The following is a 19,000-nucleotide window of genomic DNA, read 5'->3' on the forward strand; positions in this document are numbered from 1 at the left end:
TAGTGAAGAAGACTGTTGCAGTCCGTTGGTTTGGAGTAGAGATCTGTCGAGAGGCAGCCCTGAACGTCTTTCTGTATGAGAGTGTCTAAGAAGGGGATCCGGTTAGGGTCATAATGGATAGTGAATTGAAGCTCTGGGTAGATTGAGTTAAGGGTCCGGTGGAATGCCTGTAATGTGTCAGTTGGTCCTGTCCAGATAAAAAAGATGTCATCTATGTAGCGAAGATAGCAATCTATGTGTACACATCGTACACACGCGGTTAGGATCCATACACATCGTACACACACAGCTCTGTTACATACTCATCATACACACACGGCTCCGCTCCGTACACCTTGTACACACAGGGCTCTGCTAACAGAGCACAGTAGAGTTCTGCAGACACTGAGGCCCCTGATCATGTGACCCCTGACTCCTCCTCTCCTGTGACCTCCTCACAGGTCCTGTGCGCACAGAACAGCCATATATGTGGTGTGCGGCTCTGCAGGTGGAGGTAGGTGCTGGAGATTCCCCATTACTGAGTGCAGGGGACATTAACCCCCTCAGTGCTGAGCCTGTGATAAATCTCTGTATGTGACTATAATGGGACTGTGTTATACCGGGGGCAGGACGGGGCCATGACTGGATGTAGTGATCATGTGACGCCGGTAACAGCTCCGGAGATTTCTTACATGGGATCTTTATGATGTTACATCGTCATCTTCTCCCCATTCAGGTCCCTACAATATCGGATCCTCTCAGTGGAGATCTTCTATATAAGAGAATTCTCCTGAGTGACCCTACAAGGATGGATAGGGACAGGGACAAGATGGCGGAGAGGATATTACACCTCACCCTAGAGATCCTCTTCCGGCTTACTGGAGAGGTGAGAGATTCTGATGACGTCACATTACATCATTCTTATCTATGGGAATAACAGATGGACAGAACTGGAGAGGTGAAGACTCTGGGAATGTCTGTAGTGAGATTTATTAATGTGTCTCTCCATAACCAGGATTACACAGTAGTGAAGAAGACCTCTAGTGAGCGCTGTCAGGACCCTGTGTCTGAGGGATGGGGAAGACCCCTGAGCCCGATCACGGGGCCTCCACCTCACCCCCTGATACATGAGGACCTCAATGACCAGAAGATCCTAGAACTCACCTACAAGATGATTGAGCTGCTGACTGGAGAGGTGACACTGCTGGGAATGCTGGGACATTATACAGTAACGCTATGGAGGGATCGGGGGATGACAGTATCATTGTATGTGTCAGGTTCCTATAAGGTGTCAGGATGTCGCCGTCTATTTCTCCATGGAGGAGTGGGAGTATGTAGAAGGACACAAAGATCTGTACAAGGACGTCATGATGGAGGTTCCCCAGCCCCTCACATCACCAGGTAATAGACAGGACTAAATACACACAGTCTATAATTATCTGTATGTAAAGAATGAATTCAGTCCCTGTATGTGTTTCCTCCAGATCTATCCAGTGAGAGGACAACACCAGAGAGATGTCCCCGTCCTCTTCTTCCACAGGACTGTAAACAAGAAGATCCCGATGTTCCTCAGGATCATCAGGTAGATGGAGAGAAGGTGTCATGAGATCTACCCTATGTTGTATAGAAGGTCTTGTCTTCAGTCTGGTTTTATCCCCCTGACTTGACCCTCATTGTATGGAGTGAGACCCGTGATCCCAGAGTATAGTATAAAATGAAGTGATGAGTTATAAGCCAGAATCCACATTAAAACTTGAAGAGTGAGTGATTTGAGTGAGTTTTAACTTGGGTATCGAGGCTACATTTGTCAGGACCAGTATTTCAAAACAACCAACCTTGTGGAGATTCTCCTTGAAATTATGTCAAGGCTATACTGGCCACCCCTGATATCTGAACGTAAGACAAGGGAAAAGAATAGGTCTATTAATGGGTATAAACAAATACTAAATATAAATAACCTATATTGTAAATACTGTGACCCAAAAGACCAGACTGTATTAGGCTAGAGGGACAGTGGAAATACGTGAGGAAGAAGGAAATAAAAGAATCTTTAGTTACTTGTCTCACACTGGTATCTCCCCTTGATGCAACATAATCTCTGGAGGCAGTTATCTTTCTGGCGACATCCCCCCCAGAACATGGAAGAGGTAATTTACCTAAAGTGATAAGAGATGATTTCTCAACAACAAGGCATCTGACATGAGACATACAGGGAATGCTTTTTTCAGCAGTCTATAACCTGTAGGCCCATACATATAATAGTTTACATAGGTCAAATGTAGTGACAGATTCCCTTTAGAAACATATTACATAGTATATTTACCTACTGCTCTCCGGTGTCCATCGCCGTTCTTTTCTGCTTCCCAGTGACATCACCGCTCTGCAGACTGTCCGGGTCACACTGTGCTCTGCATGAATCGGCAGTGACTTTTTCAATGGAAACCTATCTCACTTCAGAACGAAGATCTATAGGCTATCATTGTAAAAGAGACCTCAGGCTCACACATAGAGTGAGCCAGCTAGTTGCAATTATGGTGACATCAATGATAAACATAGGAAAACTTTGTTAGACTCTATAGATAGCAGCAGTATGTGATTATATTAATACACCCACACTGCATTGCATACACACATTTCATGAATAAAAGCTTAGTAAGATTGCATCACAGCCTGAATTTGGATGGTAACTACAACTCCCATCATTGCAATATCATTGTTAAGGACATAATGGGAGTTGCAAGTTCATGCTACACAGTCGTATATGCCGGAAGCTGACCGGACATTGAATTTGATTGCTGTGCTAAGATAGTAAGATTGGTGCCATATTCCTGTACTGAGGATGATCCTGGTGCTGTATTTATGTACTGACAATGGATCTGTATTCATATATCATCTGGTGATCTATACATGTGCTGCTAATAGATCTGATGCTGTGCTCCTGTATTGATGACTTTTCTGGTGCTGTATTTATATTCTGCTGATGGTTCTGGTGATTAATGCATGTCCTGCTGTTGGTTCTCATCCTGTACTATTGTTCATTCTAGTAATCTTTAATTTTTTGATACAAGATCATTACAGTGTCAGTGTGCTGTTCATTGCACACAAGAACTGCACAAGCACTGAAAATACAACTGTCTGAATGAGGCCAGATATCAACTGAACAAGTGTTTGACTAAAGACCCTATACACTTAAGGTAGTTATCAGCGGGCAGCAATCTTGTCCGACTCTCGACCTAAGTTCATTACTCAGTTGAGCTCTCTTTTGTTTTCAATGAGGGATCTGCCGCTAGATATGTCTGCTGGCGGTTCATCTATTGGAGAACAAAAGGATCTGCAGTCTGCAATTGGACATCATTATCTCTACTGACGTCATTAGTCAGACACACCAATACCCAGGGGGTTGGATGACAATTTAATGTGTGGTTAGACCGACATTACTCTGTGTATGGGGGCCTTTACTCCTTTACTGTTTAATAAAGGATATGTGCACCCCTAGTGCATTTGTACACCCCTAGTGCACACGATGTCTTTTAGCCATTTGCAAACCCACTTTTTTTAGATTGGTTCCAGGCAGAATCCACTTGAAAAAGACATTGTATGCCATACCCTTATTCTGACTTACAAGTAGGGTGCGTGACCATCTAAATTGCTTAGGGCACCATTAACACCAAATACAGTGTCATTTTTGACCACCATGTGTTCATTGACCGCCATGATCATTTACTATTTCTGTTTTTGTTTTGTTTTTTATAGTTACACAATTTCTCCATCTGTCTGTGACTTTTACAATTTGCGTTTCAGGGTGAAGATCTGACCCATATTAATGCTAAGGGAACATATGTGATTGGTGATGAGTGGTGTAAAGAGGAGATTCCTACAGATAACCGCACAGGTGAGTAGTGGCCACGAAATACAGATAAGCCACAGATTTTTCTCAGTCACTGGATGGTATAATTATGCATATCATTTTTTAGGGTCTGTTATACAGAGTTTTTTATGTCGATTTTACACCTGAGAATTTATTGCTAAAACAAAACAAAATAAAACCTTTTCAAACTATTTTATTTATTTGTCTCTCTCCTTTAGAAGGACATCTTTTGTATTTAGTCTCCTGTTGTCATGCTTCTTGGTTCGAACCCCTGAGCCAATATTTTGTGTCTTGTGCTTCTCTGTTCACTGAGCCACTGCAGATACACCTTTTGTCTGTGTGTTTTAGTTTCTGTTATTCTTGCTGCTGTCTTTTTAAGGTAACAGGTGTTTTCATTTTCTCATTTGTCTGCTCTATCTCCTTTTGGGTGCAGTTTTATATTTTTCCCCCTTGCTGGTCTTTCCTGCTGGTGATAGTCTCATTTGGATTTCCAGTCATACTGCTGTAGTTTAAACCTGTCAGTGAAAGAACGGCTAGGGTTTATATCTTTGCTATTTATGTTCTTTATCCAGTATCTATCTTCTGTTTCTTGTTAAGAAGTAGGCGGTTAATTTTCTTACAGTACATATTGAATCTGTTATTTTGATGTTTGTTTTACTCCCTCTGGGATCATTTTTATTTCAGCACACTTTCCCTTCTGTATGTAATTTGCACTCTACTCTGCCCTCTAGTTCTTTAGGAGGGATGTGACGTACTCGACTGGCTTTCAGGCAGCATTGGTCCAAATCACCATAATTTTGTCTGTGGTTTGGGCTATCTCTGCTCCCACAGTTACCACTAGGGACTGCGGGGTCAGGATAACCGGCAAGGTCAGTTGCAGTTTTTAGTGTGTTACCTTTTTCCTCAAGTGAGTTTATAGTCAGTCGTAACACCTGTCTAACACTGGACACTGCGTTCAGTGTGATTCTAAATTTACTTTTTAAACTTGTCAGTGTTGGGGATTCAAACTTGGGACCCCTCATATGGAAGGTAGAAACATTACTAGTGAGCCACAGGCTGCACATTTAGGGACAAAATACATTTCTCAGTCTGAAAACAGCAGTAATATTCTTCTTGATAGGCATAATATTCTAGTATATAAAGGGCACAATTCTTGTTAGAAGAGTAGAAAAGCTCATCATGCAGAACTGTTTTCTTTTCTTAAAAAGGACTCGTAACAGAAGACAAATGGATCCCTAAATAAATGGGACCGCTCTGCTTCTGATTGCATTGGTTGTACAACAGATCTGTTTTGGACATGAATCGTGTTTGTTTATTCCTAAAATTGAACAGAAAAAAGAAAACTCCCAAACAAAAGTGTGAACACGGCCTGAGGCTGTCCTCCAAAAAATGGAGGCATCTGTTTTCATTTGATTTCTAGAGTAAACTTTACCGCTAAAGTGAATGTGTCTGTGAGAAAACTGGTAACACTCCAATATATCCGTGTTGCCATCTGAGTGCTTTACATTCTTCACCGAGCAGTTGATATGAGAGGCTTTGTCAAACAAAAAACTAGATGAAACATTGTTAAAAAGGTTGCAGGGTCCAAAAATAGATCTAATAACTTGTATTTTAACGTGTTAAAAACCAAAATACAAATGTGAGGACACAATTGAGGCTTTGGAGGGATACATCAATATTTACTAAAAGGGAGAACCCCTTCAGACCCCCCCCCCTCCCCCCCGCCAAAAAAAAAAAAAAAACCTTACTAACAAGCCCTAAAATTTAATTTTTATTCTTAATTAAATGTAAAATACTTTAGAACATAGAAATTAGTCCCTAATCTGCCTCAGCTTCATTATTTCTGTCAGTGCTTTATTTTATATTTTGGTGGATAACACCCCGGGGTGTCAACTCATATCTGGCAGAATGGGACAAATATTAATGCACTAGTCCCCCCAACATGTTTCACCACATTTGTGGCGTCATCAGGGGATGGGACACTCTCTTGTGCTCTAGTTCTCCGTCCTAGTTGCAATGGAGGATCAGTAGCAGCTACAGCAGGGTGGATGCAGTGGTGGCAGTCACTCAAGTGGCAGAAGAGACAGTAGAACCAGCCAGAGAAGCAGAGTGGGTCAGGATTCCACAGCCACCAGAGAAGATCGATTGGGTGTCCTAATCTATCCTCTGAATCCGGTATCCTAGAAGTAACAGCGGGTGGTGAGTGATCTCTGTGAAAGTTCACTTTGTTAATTAGGCCCCTTTTTTCTTTTTATTTGTCACAAGGAAAAACCTAAAAAAGCCAGCTCAAAAAGGAAAAATAAAAAATATGCGCTATGCAGAACCTGCTATCAGGTGACTGGCAGAAAAAGCACTGTGTAGCACGTATTCAAAAACCCATTTGTGAGGAAACTTCTGAATCTAAATGAATCTGTCATCAGAGCAGAGGTTGACGGTTTCCTAAAATCTCTTATAAGGAAAGAAAAGTGCTTTACATTTATCTTCTGATTCAGATAATTCCCTTTCGGTCAGAAGTTGAATATGAATCCGACTCCTCTTCATCTTCTGATAGTGATACGGAAGGGTACACCATGCTTGCCTATGGAAGACACAGACAAGCTGATTAAGGCTAGGTTCACATTGCGTTAGTGCAATCTGTTTAGCGCATATGCTAACGGAATGCGCTAACGCAATGTTCCAAAAGGGATTGCGTTTAGCGATCCCGCTAGAGCAGATGCCCGATCTGCGCTAGCGAAAAACGGACCTCGAACGCTGCAGACAGCGTTCGAGGTCTGTCAGAAAATAATGGGACATCGCTAACGCATGCCAAAAATGGCATACGTTAACGATGCGTTAGATACATTGCGGTCAATGGGTGCGCTAACGGATCCGTTACATTGCGTTAGTAGCGCCATGTAACGGATTCCGTCAGCGGACACCCACTAACGCAATGTGAACCCAGCCTAAGGCTGTTAGAACTAACATGGGCCTTAAGGAGTAAAAAACACTAGGTCTCTAGAGGACACTAAAAAGAATTAGAAAGAATGGAAAAGGCCAGAGAAGAGATCATCTTCAAAAAGAAGATAGACCTTTGAGGAACAAGATACAGCCTGATGGGACAAGGTCCCAAAGATAATTGTTGTAGTGGCAAAGGTTTCAAAAAATCTACCCAGCCCTTTGAGGACACAGGTGTCCTGAGAAACCCTCTAGGTAAGAAGGCAGAGAGGTATTTGTGGCACACCTGGGAGGCCTCAGGAGGTGCTTTAAATCAGCGATTGTAGAGACCTGCACTGCTCGTTCAATGGTGATCTTCATTCAACAATTGGAAGGAAGACCAGTTAAAAAATAAGACCCCAAGAGAAAAAATATTGGCTAGCTCGCCATTAAAGGGGTTGTCCACAACTAGGAAAAGCCCTTCTCATACCCCACACTTTAACCCCTATAAAATAGAAACGCTTATATTCACCTCCCATGCCGTCGCCGTTCCTGCGGTGTCAGCACTTGCTCTCCCCAGGGCTCCAGTTCGGTGTTGTGACACGTGATCTCAGAGCCCAGTCGGAGCGCCTCTTGTCAAATTGAACATGAAGAAAAAGTCCAGGCTGAAGCTGATCTCTGATTTTCCTTTTCATGTTCAATTCGTATGAAGGCAGGGACAGTGATGCCAGGGTTGATTAGGTGCTGGGGTTACGTCTCACAATTCTGAACTAGAACCCTGGGGAGAACAAATGCCGATAAAGCGGGAACTGCGCCGGCATGAGAGGGGAGTATAAAATAATAAAGCTTATCGGGGCTATGCGTGGGGTATGAAAATGAGTTGTCCAAGTAGTGGACAACTTCTTTAATACGAGTTCTGCAGTTTTTCTGGTAGATGCCTCGGTAGATTCAGTGTGACTAGCGGCAAGATCAGCTGGTCTTTCTAATGAAGCTGGGCAAGCATTGTGGCTAAAGAGCTGGCCAGGAAATTTTCACTCAAAAACCAAGTTGTGTTCTATTCCTTGTGATGGACAATTCCTCTTCGTTCAGACCTTGGATGACATACTACAAAAGGCTGGAGATAAGAAAAAAGGGTTTCTCAGGTTTTCCATGCCCGAATTCAAGAAAGAGTCCTTTCGGAAGAAAAATATGGTAGAGGAAGACTTCTCAAAAATAAGATAAGATGGAAAGATGAAAATAGGAAAAATCCGAGTTTCATGTGCGGAGATCCCTCTTCAGGGGAAAAAAAAGTCTTCCCAATGACGCCATTATTCAAGAATGGGGAAGGCTTTCCGTCTTCATCCACACCTGGAAAAAGATCTCCAGTGACTGGGTACTATGAATGGTAGAAACAGGCCGGAAACTATCATTTAGAGATTTCCCAGCAGACCTTCATGTTGATAACCCCTGTCTTTTGAGCAACAGCTAGCGATAGAATCAGAAGTTTTGGGTCTAGTCCAGAAACAAGTTCTTGAAGAAGTACCGGTAGCAGAAGGAAGGGTATTTTATTCCTTCCTTTTCTTGATAAGAAAACCAGATGCTACATTCAGGACCATCATCAACTTAAGGAATCTAAACAGATTCCTAGTTTTCCGACCTTTCAAGATGGAATCGATAAAGATGGCTATAAAACTTCTGGGTTCATATTGCTGCATGGTTGTTTTAGACTTAAAAGATGCGCACTACCATGTCCCAAAACACACAGATCATCAAAAATTTCTTAGGGTCACTTTATTTATACAGGGAGAACTAAAGCACTTTCCATTCAAAGCCTCGCCCTTAGGTCTATCAATGGCTCTAAGGGTTTTCGCCAAGGTTATAGCCGAGATGACAGCACATCTTTTGGTTCAGAACACTCTGGTTGTTCCTTAACTGGACGATTTCCTGATTGTGGGAACACTGGTGGAACATTGCAATACACAACTGGAAGGAGTCAGAACCATCTTGGAGGAGTTGGGCTGGCTACTGAATATAAAGAAATCAAAACTAAAGACATTTTAAAATCTAGTCCTTTTTAGATCTTATTTTGAACTCTCTGAGCCAGGCTTTTTTTATTCCCAAAGAGAAGATCAAAGTAATGTCCCTGGTGTCAGCAGTAGTTGTCAATTCAGAGTGGACAATTTAGACATGACAATAAGGAAAGCAATGTCATTGTTGGGGACTCTGACTTCATGTATCCCGGCAGTGTCATGGGCCCAGCTGCACACAAGACAGCTAAAACGGAAGATATTGTTAGCCCAAAAACTGTTAGGAGGGTGTTTTAGAAGGGAAAGTAAATCTTTCTGCAATGACAACAAGCGCTCCCTCTCTTGGTGGCAAAACATAGAAAATTTGTTGTCAGGGGTCCCATTGATGTCTCAAATCAGCGACATCACAACCACAGATGCAAGCACAATTGGTAGGGGGTGCATTTGAGAGATTGCACAGTACAACGGCCTTGGTCAGAATACGAGAGAAGTTCTTCCAACATGGAGGAACTATTCGAGGTAGAGAAAGTGATAAAGGAGTTCCTTACCTTTCTTCAGGGCAGTCACATTTGCATGTTCACAACGGACATCAGTGGCATATATCAATCTTCAAGAGGGATGAAGATCCCACTCCCCGATGAAGGCAGTGGGGTACCTTTTTCAGATAGCGGAGCAGCCTTTTATTTCCCTGACTGCATTAGCCATATGTATAATAATAATAATAATAATAATAATTAGCCATAAAGGGGAATGAGAACGACAGGGCAGACTTCCTAAGCCGCAACCAACTAAAGCAAGGGGAATGGGCCATGAATCCAATGGTTTTACAGCAGGTAGTAGATGTGTGGGGTCTCCCAGACATAGATCTGTTTGCAAACAGAACAGAAAAGTGGAAAAATTCTGCTCTCTAAACCCAAGAGAAGGTCCTCATGCAGTAGAAGCCTTTCAGATTCCATGGGATTTTGGAGTGGCGTATGCATTCTGTCCAATGGTAATTATTCCGACAGAACTGAGGAAAATCAGGGAGGATCTTGCAATGATAATACCCTATTTTGGCCAAAAAGAATGTGATTTTTCTGGATTAGGCTAATACCTGTTTCCGATGTTTGGATCTTGCCGGAGATCCTGGATCTACTCACTCAAGGTCCAATCTGTCATTCTAAAATGATAGGTTTCCATCTGACAGCTTAAAATTTAAAAAGGACACTATTGAGGCAGAAGGGGTTTTCCCCAGGCTTAGTATCCACTTTGCTTAATAGTAGAATATGGGATATAATATATGGCAGGACTTGGAAGAAATGTTTGGCCACTTTGGAATAAAAGTTGGCCACTTCAGGAGAAAAGTTGAGGAATAAGGTCCCAATAAAATCTATTTTGGAGTTTCTCCAGAAAGGCCTAGAGCTTGGGTTAGCTACCAGCACCAATAAAGTTTAAAGGGACTCTGTCACCTGAATTTGGCGGGACTGGTTTTGGGTCATATGGGCGGAGTTTTTGGGTGTTCGATTCACCCTTTCCTTACCCGCTGGCTGCATGCTGGCTGCAATATTGGATTGAAGTTCATTCTCTGTCCTCCATAGTACACGCCTGTGCAAAGCAATCTTGTCTTGTGCAGGTGTGTACTATGGAGGACAGAGAATGAACTTCAATCCAATATTGCAGCCAGCATGCAGCCAGCGGGTAAGGAAAGGGTGAAACGAACACCCGAAAACTCCGCCCATATGACCCAAAACCAGTCCCGCCAAATTCAGGTGACAGGTTCCCTTTAAATATCAGCTCTGGGAGCCTTGTATGGTTGTAATCTGGCAGCCAAATAGGTGGATAACTAGATCGTTATGCCCTGTGCCAGTCCCCAACCCCAGAATTCCTTCCAGGGATCTAAATTTAGTTTTAGAGACATTAACCAAAGTCCTTTTGAACAATTGTGGGAATTAACTTTTAAAAACCTTACCTTAAAAGTAATAATTCTGGTAGCATTGACCTCAGCCTGTAGGGTTAGCAACATCCAGGCCTTATCGATTAGCCCTTCATATACTCAGGTTTTTGAGGACAGAATTGTGTTAAAACGAGATCCTATCTCTCAAAAGTAGCTTTGAGGTTTCATATGAGTCAGGAAATTGTGCTTCCATCATTCTGTGATAATCTTAGAAACCCAAAAGAAGGGCAGTTCCACAAGCTACAAGTCAGGAGGACACTGGTTGAGTACTTGTCAGTGGAAGAAGAGCCAGTCATTGTTTGTTGCCTTCCAGGGCTCTAGGGAAGAGTTTAATGTATTGAAAAGTACCCTAGCTAGATGAACTAAAAAAGTCATTAGGATAGCTTACAATGCCAGTGATATTCTGGTTACAGAGGGCATAAGAGCTCATTCCACTAGAGCTGTCGCAACCTCTTGGGCACAAAAAGGCAGATTTATCCATCGACCAAATATGTAAGGCTGCAACATGGTCCTCACCTTCAACATTCTTTAGACACTATAGATTGGATCTATCCTCCTGTGCTGACCTAATCTTTGGTATAAGGGTTCTGCAAGCAGTGGTCCCTCCTCCATAAAATGGATTAGTTTCTCTATAAATCTCTCAGGTGTGCTGTCATGGGTGAAAGGAAAATACTAAGTTACTTAAAGTAATCTTTTTTCCAGAGCCTATGACAGCATCCTTATATCTCCCCCGTCACTGGGTTTGCTGTACATTATGGAATTTAAGTGTGTAGTTTAAGTTTGGTGATATTAGAATTTGCTGCTGGTTTGTACATTAAATTGTCTTGGAAGTCATCTCGAGTTCTGTAACCCAACTGATGCGGGGTAGAGATGCCGTTTTTTATTTTTGTAGCTTTCCTGTCCTTGATGGGCTGATCCCTCTCTCTGGTGTGCTGTCATGGGCTCTGAAAAAAACGATTACCGGTAAGTAATTTAGTATTTTTAAAATACACCCCCTCCACCTCTGGGCCTCGGTATGTCCACCCCTGTGCTGCAGCTCCATCGACTCCTATAAGATGTATTTACTGCAGCCCCAGTAACTTCTTTGTGATGTATATGCTCCAACCCCATTGACTCCTATATAATGCATATACTCCTGACTCAGTGACTCCAACGTGATGTATATGCTGCAGCCTCAGGGTGTCCAGTGAATTTGTATGAACCAATCCCGGTGTCTTGTATGTTTTGTATATGCACCACTCTCGGTGTCTCCTATGTGATGTCTATACAGCACTCTTGGTGTGTCCTTTTTTTATATATGTACTGCAGTCTCGGTGTCTCCTATGTGATATATATTGTGACAAAGTCACTGGTAAAGTCACTGCGCATTATAGCATCAGTGATGTAAAACTAGAATAGTTTCATCCAGCACACTGCGTGTTGTGACAGTTTATATAAAGTTATATGATGGGCTGGTTTTAGTGGACCTCCATAGAGCAGGTGAGAGGAGGTCCACGTACCTCCACTTGCAGTGTCCTTACAGGACCTGTGTGATGTCAGGATTATGTAATCAGTCACATGACGAGGGGGATCACAAGCTCTGGGATTAAATGGCTACCAAAGCTTTCAGTGTTCAGGGGTTCCCGGAGTAGAAAGGATTCCAGGAAGTTGTGTGCACAATCTGAACTGTGGACATTGCTGCCTGTGAGTGGGCTGATCCAGCTAGGTAAAAAGGACTGTGTTATTTGTTTTTTATTGTATTACTGTTTTGCCCAGAGGACTGTGTTTACTTTCACAGCTTGGTTTATGCTGCTACAATAAACCAAACCTATTCTTAAACAGACAGTGTTCCAGCTACACCTCTGTGTCCAGCCGAGTGAGCCGCTCTACCACAATATATAACATGAAAAACACAAGGTTTAACAGTGCTACAGAACTAGCATATAATACACATACAGATAGGGTCACAGCAAAGGCTGTCACAAGCTTTGTCCTTAGCGAAACGAACGTCGGGTGCGGTGGGTTCTTGGTCCTGTGCACTGCAAGTAAAGTCATTTTTATTATTACTGTTTGTTCAGTTATATTTGCATGCTCTGGCTAATTTACATTTATAATCTTCTCTGGGTCTACCAAACAGTTCTACTTTGGTTTCATCAGACAATATGACATTCTCCCAATACACTTCTGGATAATCCAAATGCTCTCCATCAAACTTCAGACAGGCCCGGACATATACTGGCTTAAGCAGGGGGACACTTCTGGCACTGCGGGATCTGAGTCCCTGGTGGCGTAGTGTGTTACTGATGGTAGCCTTTGTTACGGTGGTCCGAGCTCTATGCAGGTCATTCAAAAGGTCCCTCCCCGTGTGGTTCTGGGATTTTTGCTCACCGTTCTTGTGATCATTTTGACCCCACAGAGTGAGATCTTGCGTGGATCCCCAGATCGAGGGAGATTATCAGTGGTCTCGTATGTCTTCCATTTTCTTATTATTGCTCCCACAGTTGATTTCATCACACCAAGGTGCTTGCCTATTGCAGATTCAGTCTTCCCAGCCTGGTGCAGGGCTGCAATTTTGTTTCTGGTGTCCTTCGACAGCTCTTTGGTCTTCACTATAGTGGAGTTTGGAGTGTGACTGTTTGTGGTTGTGGACAGGTGTCTTTTATACTGATAACAAGGTCAAACAGGTGCCATTACTACAGGTAATAAGTGGAGGACAGAGGAGGCTCTTAGAAGAAGTAACAGGTCTGTTAGAGCCAGAAATCTTGCATGTTTTTAGGTGACCAAAAATGTATTTTCCACCATAATTTGAAAAATAAATCTTGCCAAATCAGACAAGGTGATTTTCTGGATTTGTTTTCTCATTTTGGCTCTCATAGTTGTGGTCTACCTATGATGGCCCCATAAAATAATAATCTGACACTCACCTTCCGTGCCAGCGCTGTTTCTGCAGTGTCAGCATTCGCTGTCCCCAGAGCTCCCGTGATGTTGTTGGAACACGTGATGCTGGTGTCCAATCAGTGCCTGCGTCACTGTCCCCGTCTCCTGTTGAATTGGGAATGAAGCGGAAGTCCGAGATAAGCTGCAGCCCGGATATCCTCTTCATGTTCAATTTGTCCAAAGGCGGGGACAGTGACATCAGCGCTGATTGTGCGCTGGCTCTCATGTCATGGCAACTACATGGGAACCCTGGGAGAGCGAGTGCCGACACTGCGGAAACGACGTCGGCATGAGAGGTGAGTACAAGTTGTACAATTTTATGGGGGACAAACATTGTGATCAAGAAGGGGTTTTCCTGGTAGTGGACAATCCCTTTAACTATAACTTCCGCCACCCGGTAAATATAAATTAATCACCGTGATTCTCACCCCCAATTCTTTTGAAGGCTATGTGCATTTTTTCCACTTGGATCTGTTAAAGAAAATATGCAGCCTTTACAGTACAAGCAAAGTGAACAAGATTCCTGAATTCTCATGCACATATTGCCTATTTTTTTCTTACAGATTTGCAGAAGATTATAATCTGCATAATGTAAATTTTTGCTGAGTATTTCACCCATTCTAATTAGTGGAGAAAAATAAGGAGCAGAAACCATGTAAAAATAAACGCGTCAAAAATACGTATTTTACACAGCGTTTTTCCTGCCAACACATCAGGATTTGCGGTAGAATTTTGTGCTGCACATCCTGAATGTGTGCTAATAGCCTTAGTCCCTGTCATGTGTCCTCTGCTCTAACACAAATTCATTATAAGTCTGTGCCGATGCAAACCTGGAAAAGCAGTTACGAGTAGCAACATCTCTAATACCACCTAACATCACAGCCCTACCAAAGACAAGAAGCTCTAGCTATAACAATTAGGGTTCAGTTAAAGAGGTTGTCAACTACTTTAACATTGATGACCTATCCTTAGAGTAGGTCATCAATGTATCATCGGCGAGATCGGTGTCGGCGGGAACTGCGGGACAGATATACTTACTTGCTTAGCTGTTAGTCTACTTGTAGTGGCTGCAGCAGGGTACTGCACATCCGCATCCTATTTAAATCAATAAAAGGTGGATGTGCAATACCGTGCGGCTGTCACTATCAGTAGACTGCCAGCTTGGCAAGTAAGTACTTCCGGCTGCCGACACCGATAGCAACTGAACGGCAGGGGTGCCCGGTTATCAATGCAAAAGTAGTGGACAACCTCTTTAAATGTTTGACCAGGGTAATTTTTAAATTGTTAATTTTGTACGGCTCCTGAAAGATGGTGTAAATATTTAAATGGTCTTGGCAGGAAAAAGGTTCCTCACCCCTGATATAAGTGGTAATAATTGGTGACAGGCAAACTGATGTGTGAACCTATGGAGAAGATATTTCCAACAGAGAAGTGAAAAATTGAAACCGCAACCTGAAGGCGTAGCATCATAATCTAATACAGTAGTCAGTGTTTTGTGCTCTACTTTCTTCATCAATTGATAATTTATTTATATTACAATTTGCAATAAAAATATACAGTATAAAATATGTAATATTGATATAATCTTAATATACAGGGTGGGCCATTTATATGGATTCACCTAAATAAAATGGGAATGGTTGGTGATATCAACTTCCTGTTTGTGGCACATTAGTATATGGGAGGGGGGAAACTTTTCAAGATGGTTGGTGACCATGGGGGCCATTTTGGATCCAACTTATGTTTTCTTCAATGGGAAGAGGGTCATGTGACACATCAAACTTATTGAGAATTTCACAAGAAAAACAATGGTGTGCTTGGTTTTAACATAACTTTATTCTTTCATGAGTTATTTACAAGTTTATGACCACTTATAAAATGGGTTAAAGTGCTGCCCATTGTGTTGGATTGTCAATACAACCCTCTTCTACCACTCTTGACACACTGATAGCAACACCGCAGAAGAAATGCTAGTCTAAGGGGTCAGATTCTTTGTAGGAATGCTTGGACCAGACACCCATAATGTGGTGGTGCACCATGTTGCTTAAAAAACTCAGAGAACGTGCCATCTTCAGTGCATAAAGAGGGCAACACATCCTCTTGTAGCAATTTCAGATATCCAGTGGCATTGAGGTTTCCATTGAGGAAGAATGACCCCACTATCTTTGTACCCCATATACCACACCAAACCATCAATTATGGGTGTCAGGTCTGAGCACTCCTACATGAACAGTTTCCTGGAAAGTGGATTGGTTGTTGTGGGCCAGTTGAATGGCCTCCAAGGTCTCCCGATTTGACCCCCATAGACTTTTAGCTTTGGGTCATCAGAAGGCAATTGTCTATGCTGTGAAGATACGAGATGTGCAGCATCTGAAACAACGGATACTGGAAGCCTGTGCTAGCATTTCTTCTGCGGTGTTGCTATCAGTGTGTCAAGAGTGGAAGAAGAGGGTTGCATTGACAATCCAACACAATGGGCAGCACTTTGAACACATTTTCTAAGTGGTCATAAACTTGCAAATATCTCATGCAAGAATAAAGCTACTTTAAAACCAAGTACACCATTGTTTTTCTTGTTAAATTCTCAATAAGTTTGATGTGTCACATGACCCTCCTCCAATTGAAAAAAATAAAGTTGGATCCAAAATGGCCGACTTCAAAATGTCCGCCATGGTCATCACCCATCTTGAAAAGCTTCCCTCCTTCCATATACTTATGTGCCACAAACAGGAAGTTGATATCACCAACCATTCCTATTTTATTTAGGTGTATCCATATAAATGGCTCACCCTGTAGTATTATTGGAAAATAATACAATTTGTATTCTTGACAGATGACTGTACCAGGAGCTCAGAGGGAAATCTGATACTTTCCGATTTCACAACAGATGATCATGATCTTACTCCAGATACATATGAAGAACATGTGATTATCCCAGATAAACCTCAATCCCTTCTCAGAAAAAGTATTTCAACTGATCGTTTTCAACAGGGCCTTTCTTCTGCTTCATCAACGATCTACATGCAGAACCACAGTTATAGAAGGACTAATCAACATGAACTAGTTCTTAAAGAGGAGAAACTATTTTCATGCTTGGAATGTGAGAAATGCTTTAAACAGAAATCATATCTTCTTAAACATCAGAGAATTCACACAGGGAAGAAGCCATTTTCTTGTTCAGAATGTGGAAAATGTTTTATACGGAAATCACATCTTGTCAGACATCATAAAATTCACACAGGGGAGAAGCCATATTTGTGTTCAGAATGTGGGAAATGTTTTCTAGAAAAAGCAAATCTTGTTACACATCAGAGAATTCACACTGGGGAGAAGGGATTTTCGTGTTCAGAATGTGGGAAATGTTTTATAGGGAACTCACATCTTGTTAGACATCAAAGAACTCATACACGGGAGAAGCCACATTCATGTTTAGAATGTGGGAAATGTTTTTGTGAGAAATCACATCTCCTTGAACATCAGAGAATTCACACAGGGGAAAAGCCATTTTCATGTTCAGAATGTGGGAAATGTTTTATTTGGAGATCAAATCTTGTTGTACATCAAACAATTCACACAGGGGAGAGGTCATTTTCATGTTCAGAATGTGGGAAATGTTTTCTACGTAAATCACAACTTGTTATACATCAGAGAATTCACACAGGGGAGAAGGAATTTTTATGCTCAGAATGTGGGAAATGTTTTATAGGTAAATCACATCTTGTTGTACATCAGAGAATTCACACAGGAGAGAAACCATTTTCATGTTCAGAATGTGGAAAACGTTTTACAGTGAAAGCAAGTCTTGTTAGTCATCAAAGGACACACACAGGGAAGTAGCCATTTTCTTTTTTTTTAATCTGACATCCGATTAACCTTTTAAATGCCGCTGTCAATCACGACAGCGGCATCTAAGTGATAAAAAACACATAAAATGTAAAGAAATTTAAAGAAAAAAACACAGACACAAATCACGAAAACCTTGTTTTGCCACTAAAAATGCAGCTTTTATGCTCCATCTAAACAACTTCACAAAATTTGTATCGCCGGATCTGGAACGACCCGAACTACAAAACTCTCGTTATTTATTCCATACAGCGAGCACCATAAACAAATTTAATAAAAAATGCATCAAAAATGTAGTTTTTTTTCTGATAGATAATAAATTCAATAAAAAGTAATCAAAAATATGAAAACGCCAAATTGTCCCACAAAAAACAAGCCATAATATGGCTCATTGATAAAAAAAATTATTTAAATCTGGTATCGCTGTAATCGCACTTACCTGAAGAATGAATTGTTCTTATTACTTCTACCTCACAGTAAACCACGCAAAACGATATATGAAAACAATAACTGAATTTTTGTATTTTGTTCATTCTCCATCTGAAAAATAGTGAGAAAAAGTGATAAAAAAATGTTATGTACCCCAAAATGGTTCCAAAAAATCAAATTGTCTTGCAAAAAAATAACCCCTCATACAACTTTGTTTGCCAAAAATAAAAATTTTACATCTCAGAATATGGCAATGAAAAAAATGATTTTTATTAACAAAAAGCAAAATTTTAAACTATATAAATCTGGTATCGCTGTAATCACTCTGTTGAAGAATAAAGTCATCACAAAAAAGGCATAAAAATAACTCCTTGCTGTACAGCTGTATATTTGTTTATCCTACCTGTCAAAAATTGGAATACGGCTCTGTTCACATTTATCGTCTCCTCTGAGCGCTTATGTCGTGGTCTTTGTGTAAATCCCAAACCTGCAGTTCAGAAAAACCCCAATGGACCCACACACTGTAATGAGGCAGATGTAGTCATTTTGGACTCCGTCTGGTTACTGTTCCGGCGGTATCCTATGATTTTAGGCATCTTTTTAGTGCCCAAGCGTGGTCGACCACAGTTCTGTGCTTAAAAAGATGGATACCACCGGAATAGACACCAAATGAAATCCAAAGTGACGCCAACTGCCTCATTATATTTAGTGGTTCCATTGGGAGTTTGGTCTGAATTGCATTTTTGTGGGATTTACCCAGAAACCCATTGTTAGGGCTCAGCATAGAACACAAGAATGTGATCCCAGCCAAAAAATGTTATGTACCACAAAATATCTAATATATAATTGTCTAAGGGTCACTTCCGTCTGTCTTTCTGTCTGTCTTTCTGTCACAGATATTCATTGGTCGCAGCCTCTGTCTGTCATGGAAATCCAAGTCGCTGATTGGTCGTGGCAAAACGCCCTTGACCATTCCCACGACCAATCAGCGACGGTCACAGTCCGGCGGAAAAATGGCCGCTCCTTTCTCCCAGCAGTCAGTGCTCGCTCCATACTCCCCTCCAGTCAGCTCTCACACAGGGTTAATGGCAGCGTTAATGGACCGCGTTATGC

The 19,000-nt window shown here is 41.7% G+C and overlaps 1 protein-coding gene across 1 annotated transcript in view; it reads left to right on the plus strand.

The window, feature by feature from the left end:
- The first annotated feature begins 476 nt into the window (after window positions 1–476).
- The window catches only part of LOC138666658 (oocyte zinc finger protein XlCOF7.1-like), a 144,985-nt gene continuing 126,461 nt past the window's right edge, over window positions 477–19,000 (plus strand). The window contains exons 1-7 of the mRNA XM_069754848.1: window positions 477–493; window positions 716–865; window positions 995–1,174; window positions 1,257–1,380; window positions 1,464–1,561; window positions 3,781–3,871; window positions 16,449–17,448. Coding sequence (XP_069610949.1) covers window positions 788–865; window positions 995–1,174; window positions 1,257–1,380; window positions 1,464–1,561; window positions 3,781–3,871; window positions 16,449–17,448 — 1,571 coding nt within the window. The 5' untranslated portion in view covers window positions 477–493; window positions 716–787. The remainder of the gene's footprint in view (window positions 494–715; window positions 866–994; window positions 1,175–1,256; window positions 1,381–1,463; window positions 1,562–3,780; window positions 3,872–16,448; window positions 17,449–19,000) is intronic.

Source organism: Ranitomeya imitator, chromosome 2 (genome assembly GCF_032444005.1).
Source record: "Ranitomeya imitator isolate aRanImi1 chromosome 2, aRanImi1.pri, whole genome shotgun sequence".
Lineage (NCBI taxonomy): Eukaryota > Metazoa > Chordata > Amphibia > Anura > Dendrobatidae > Ranitomeya > Ranitomeya imitator.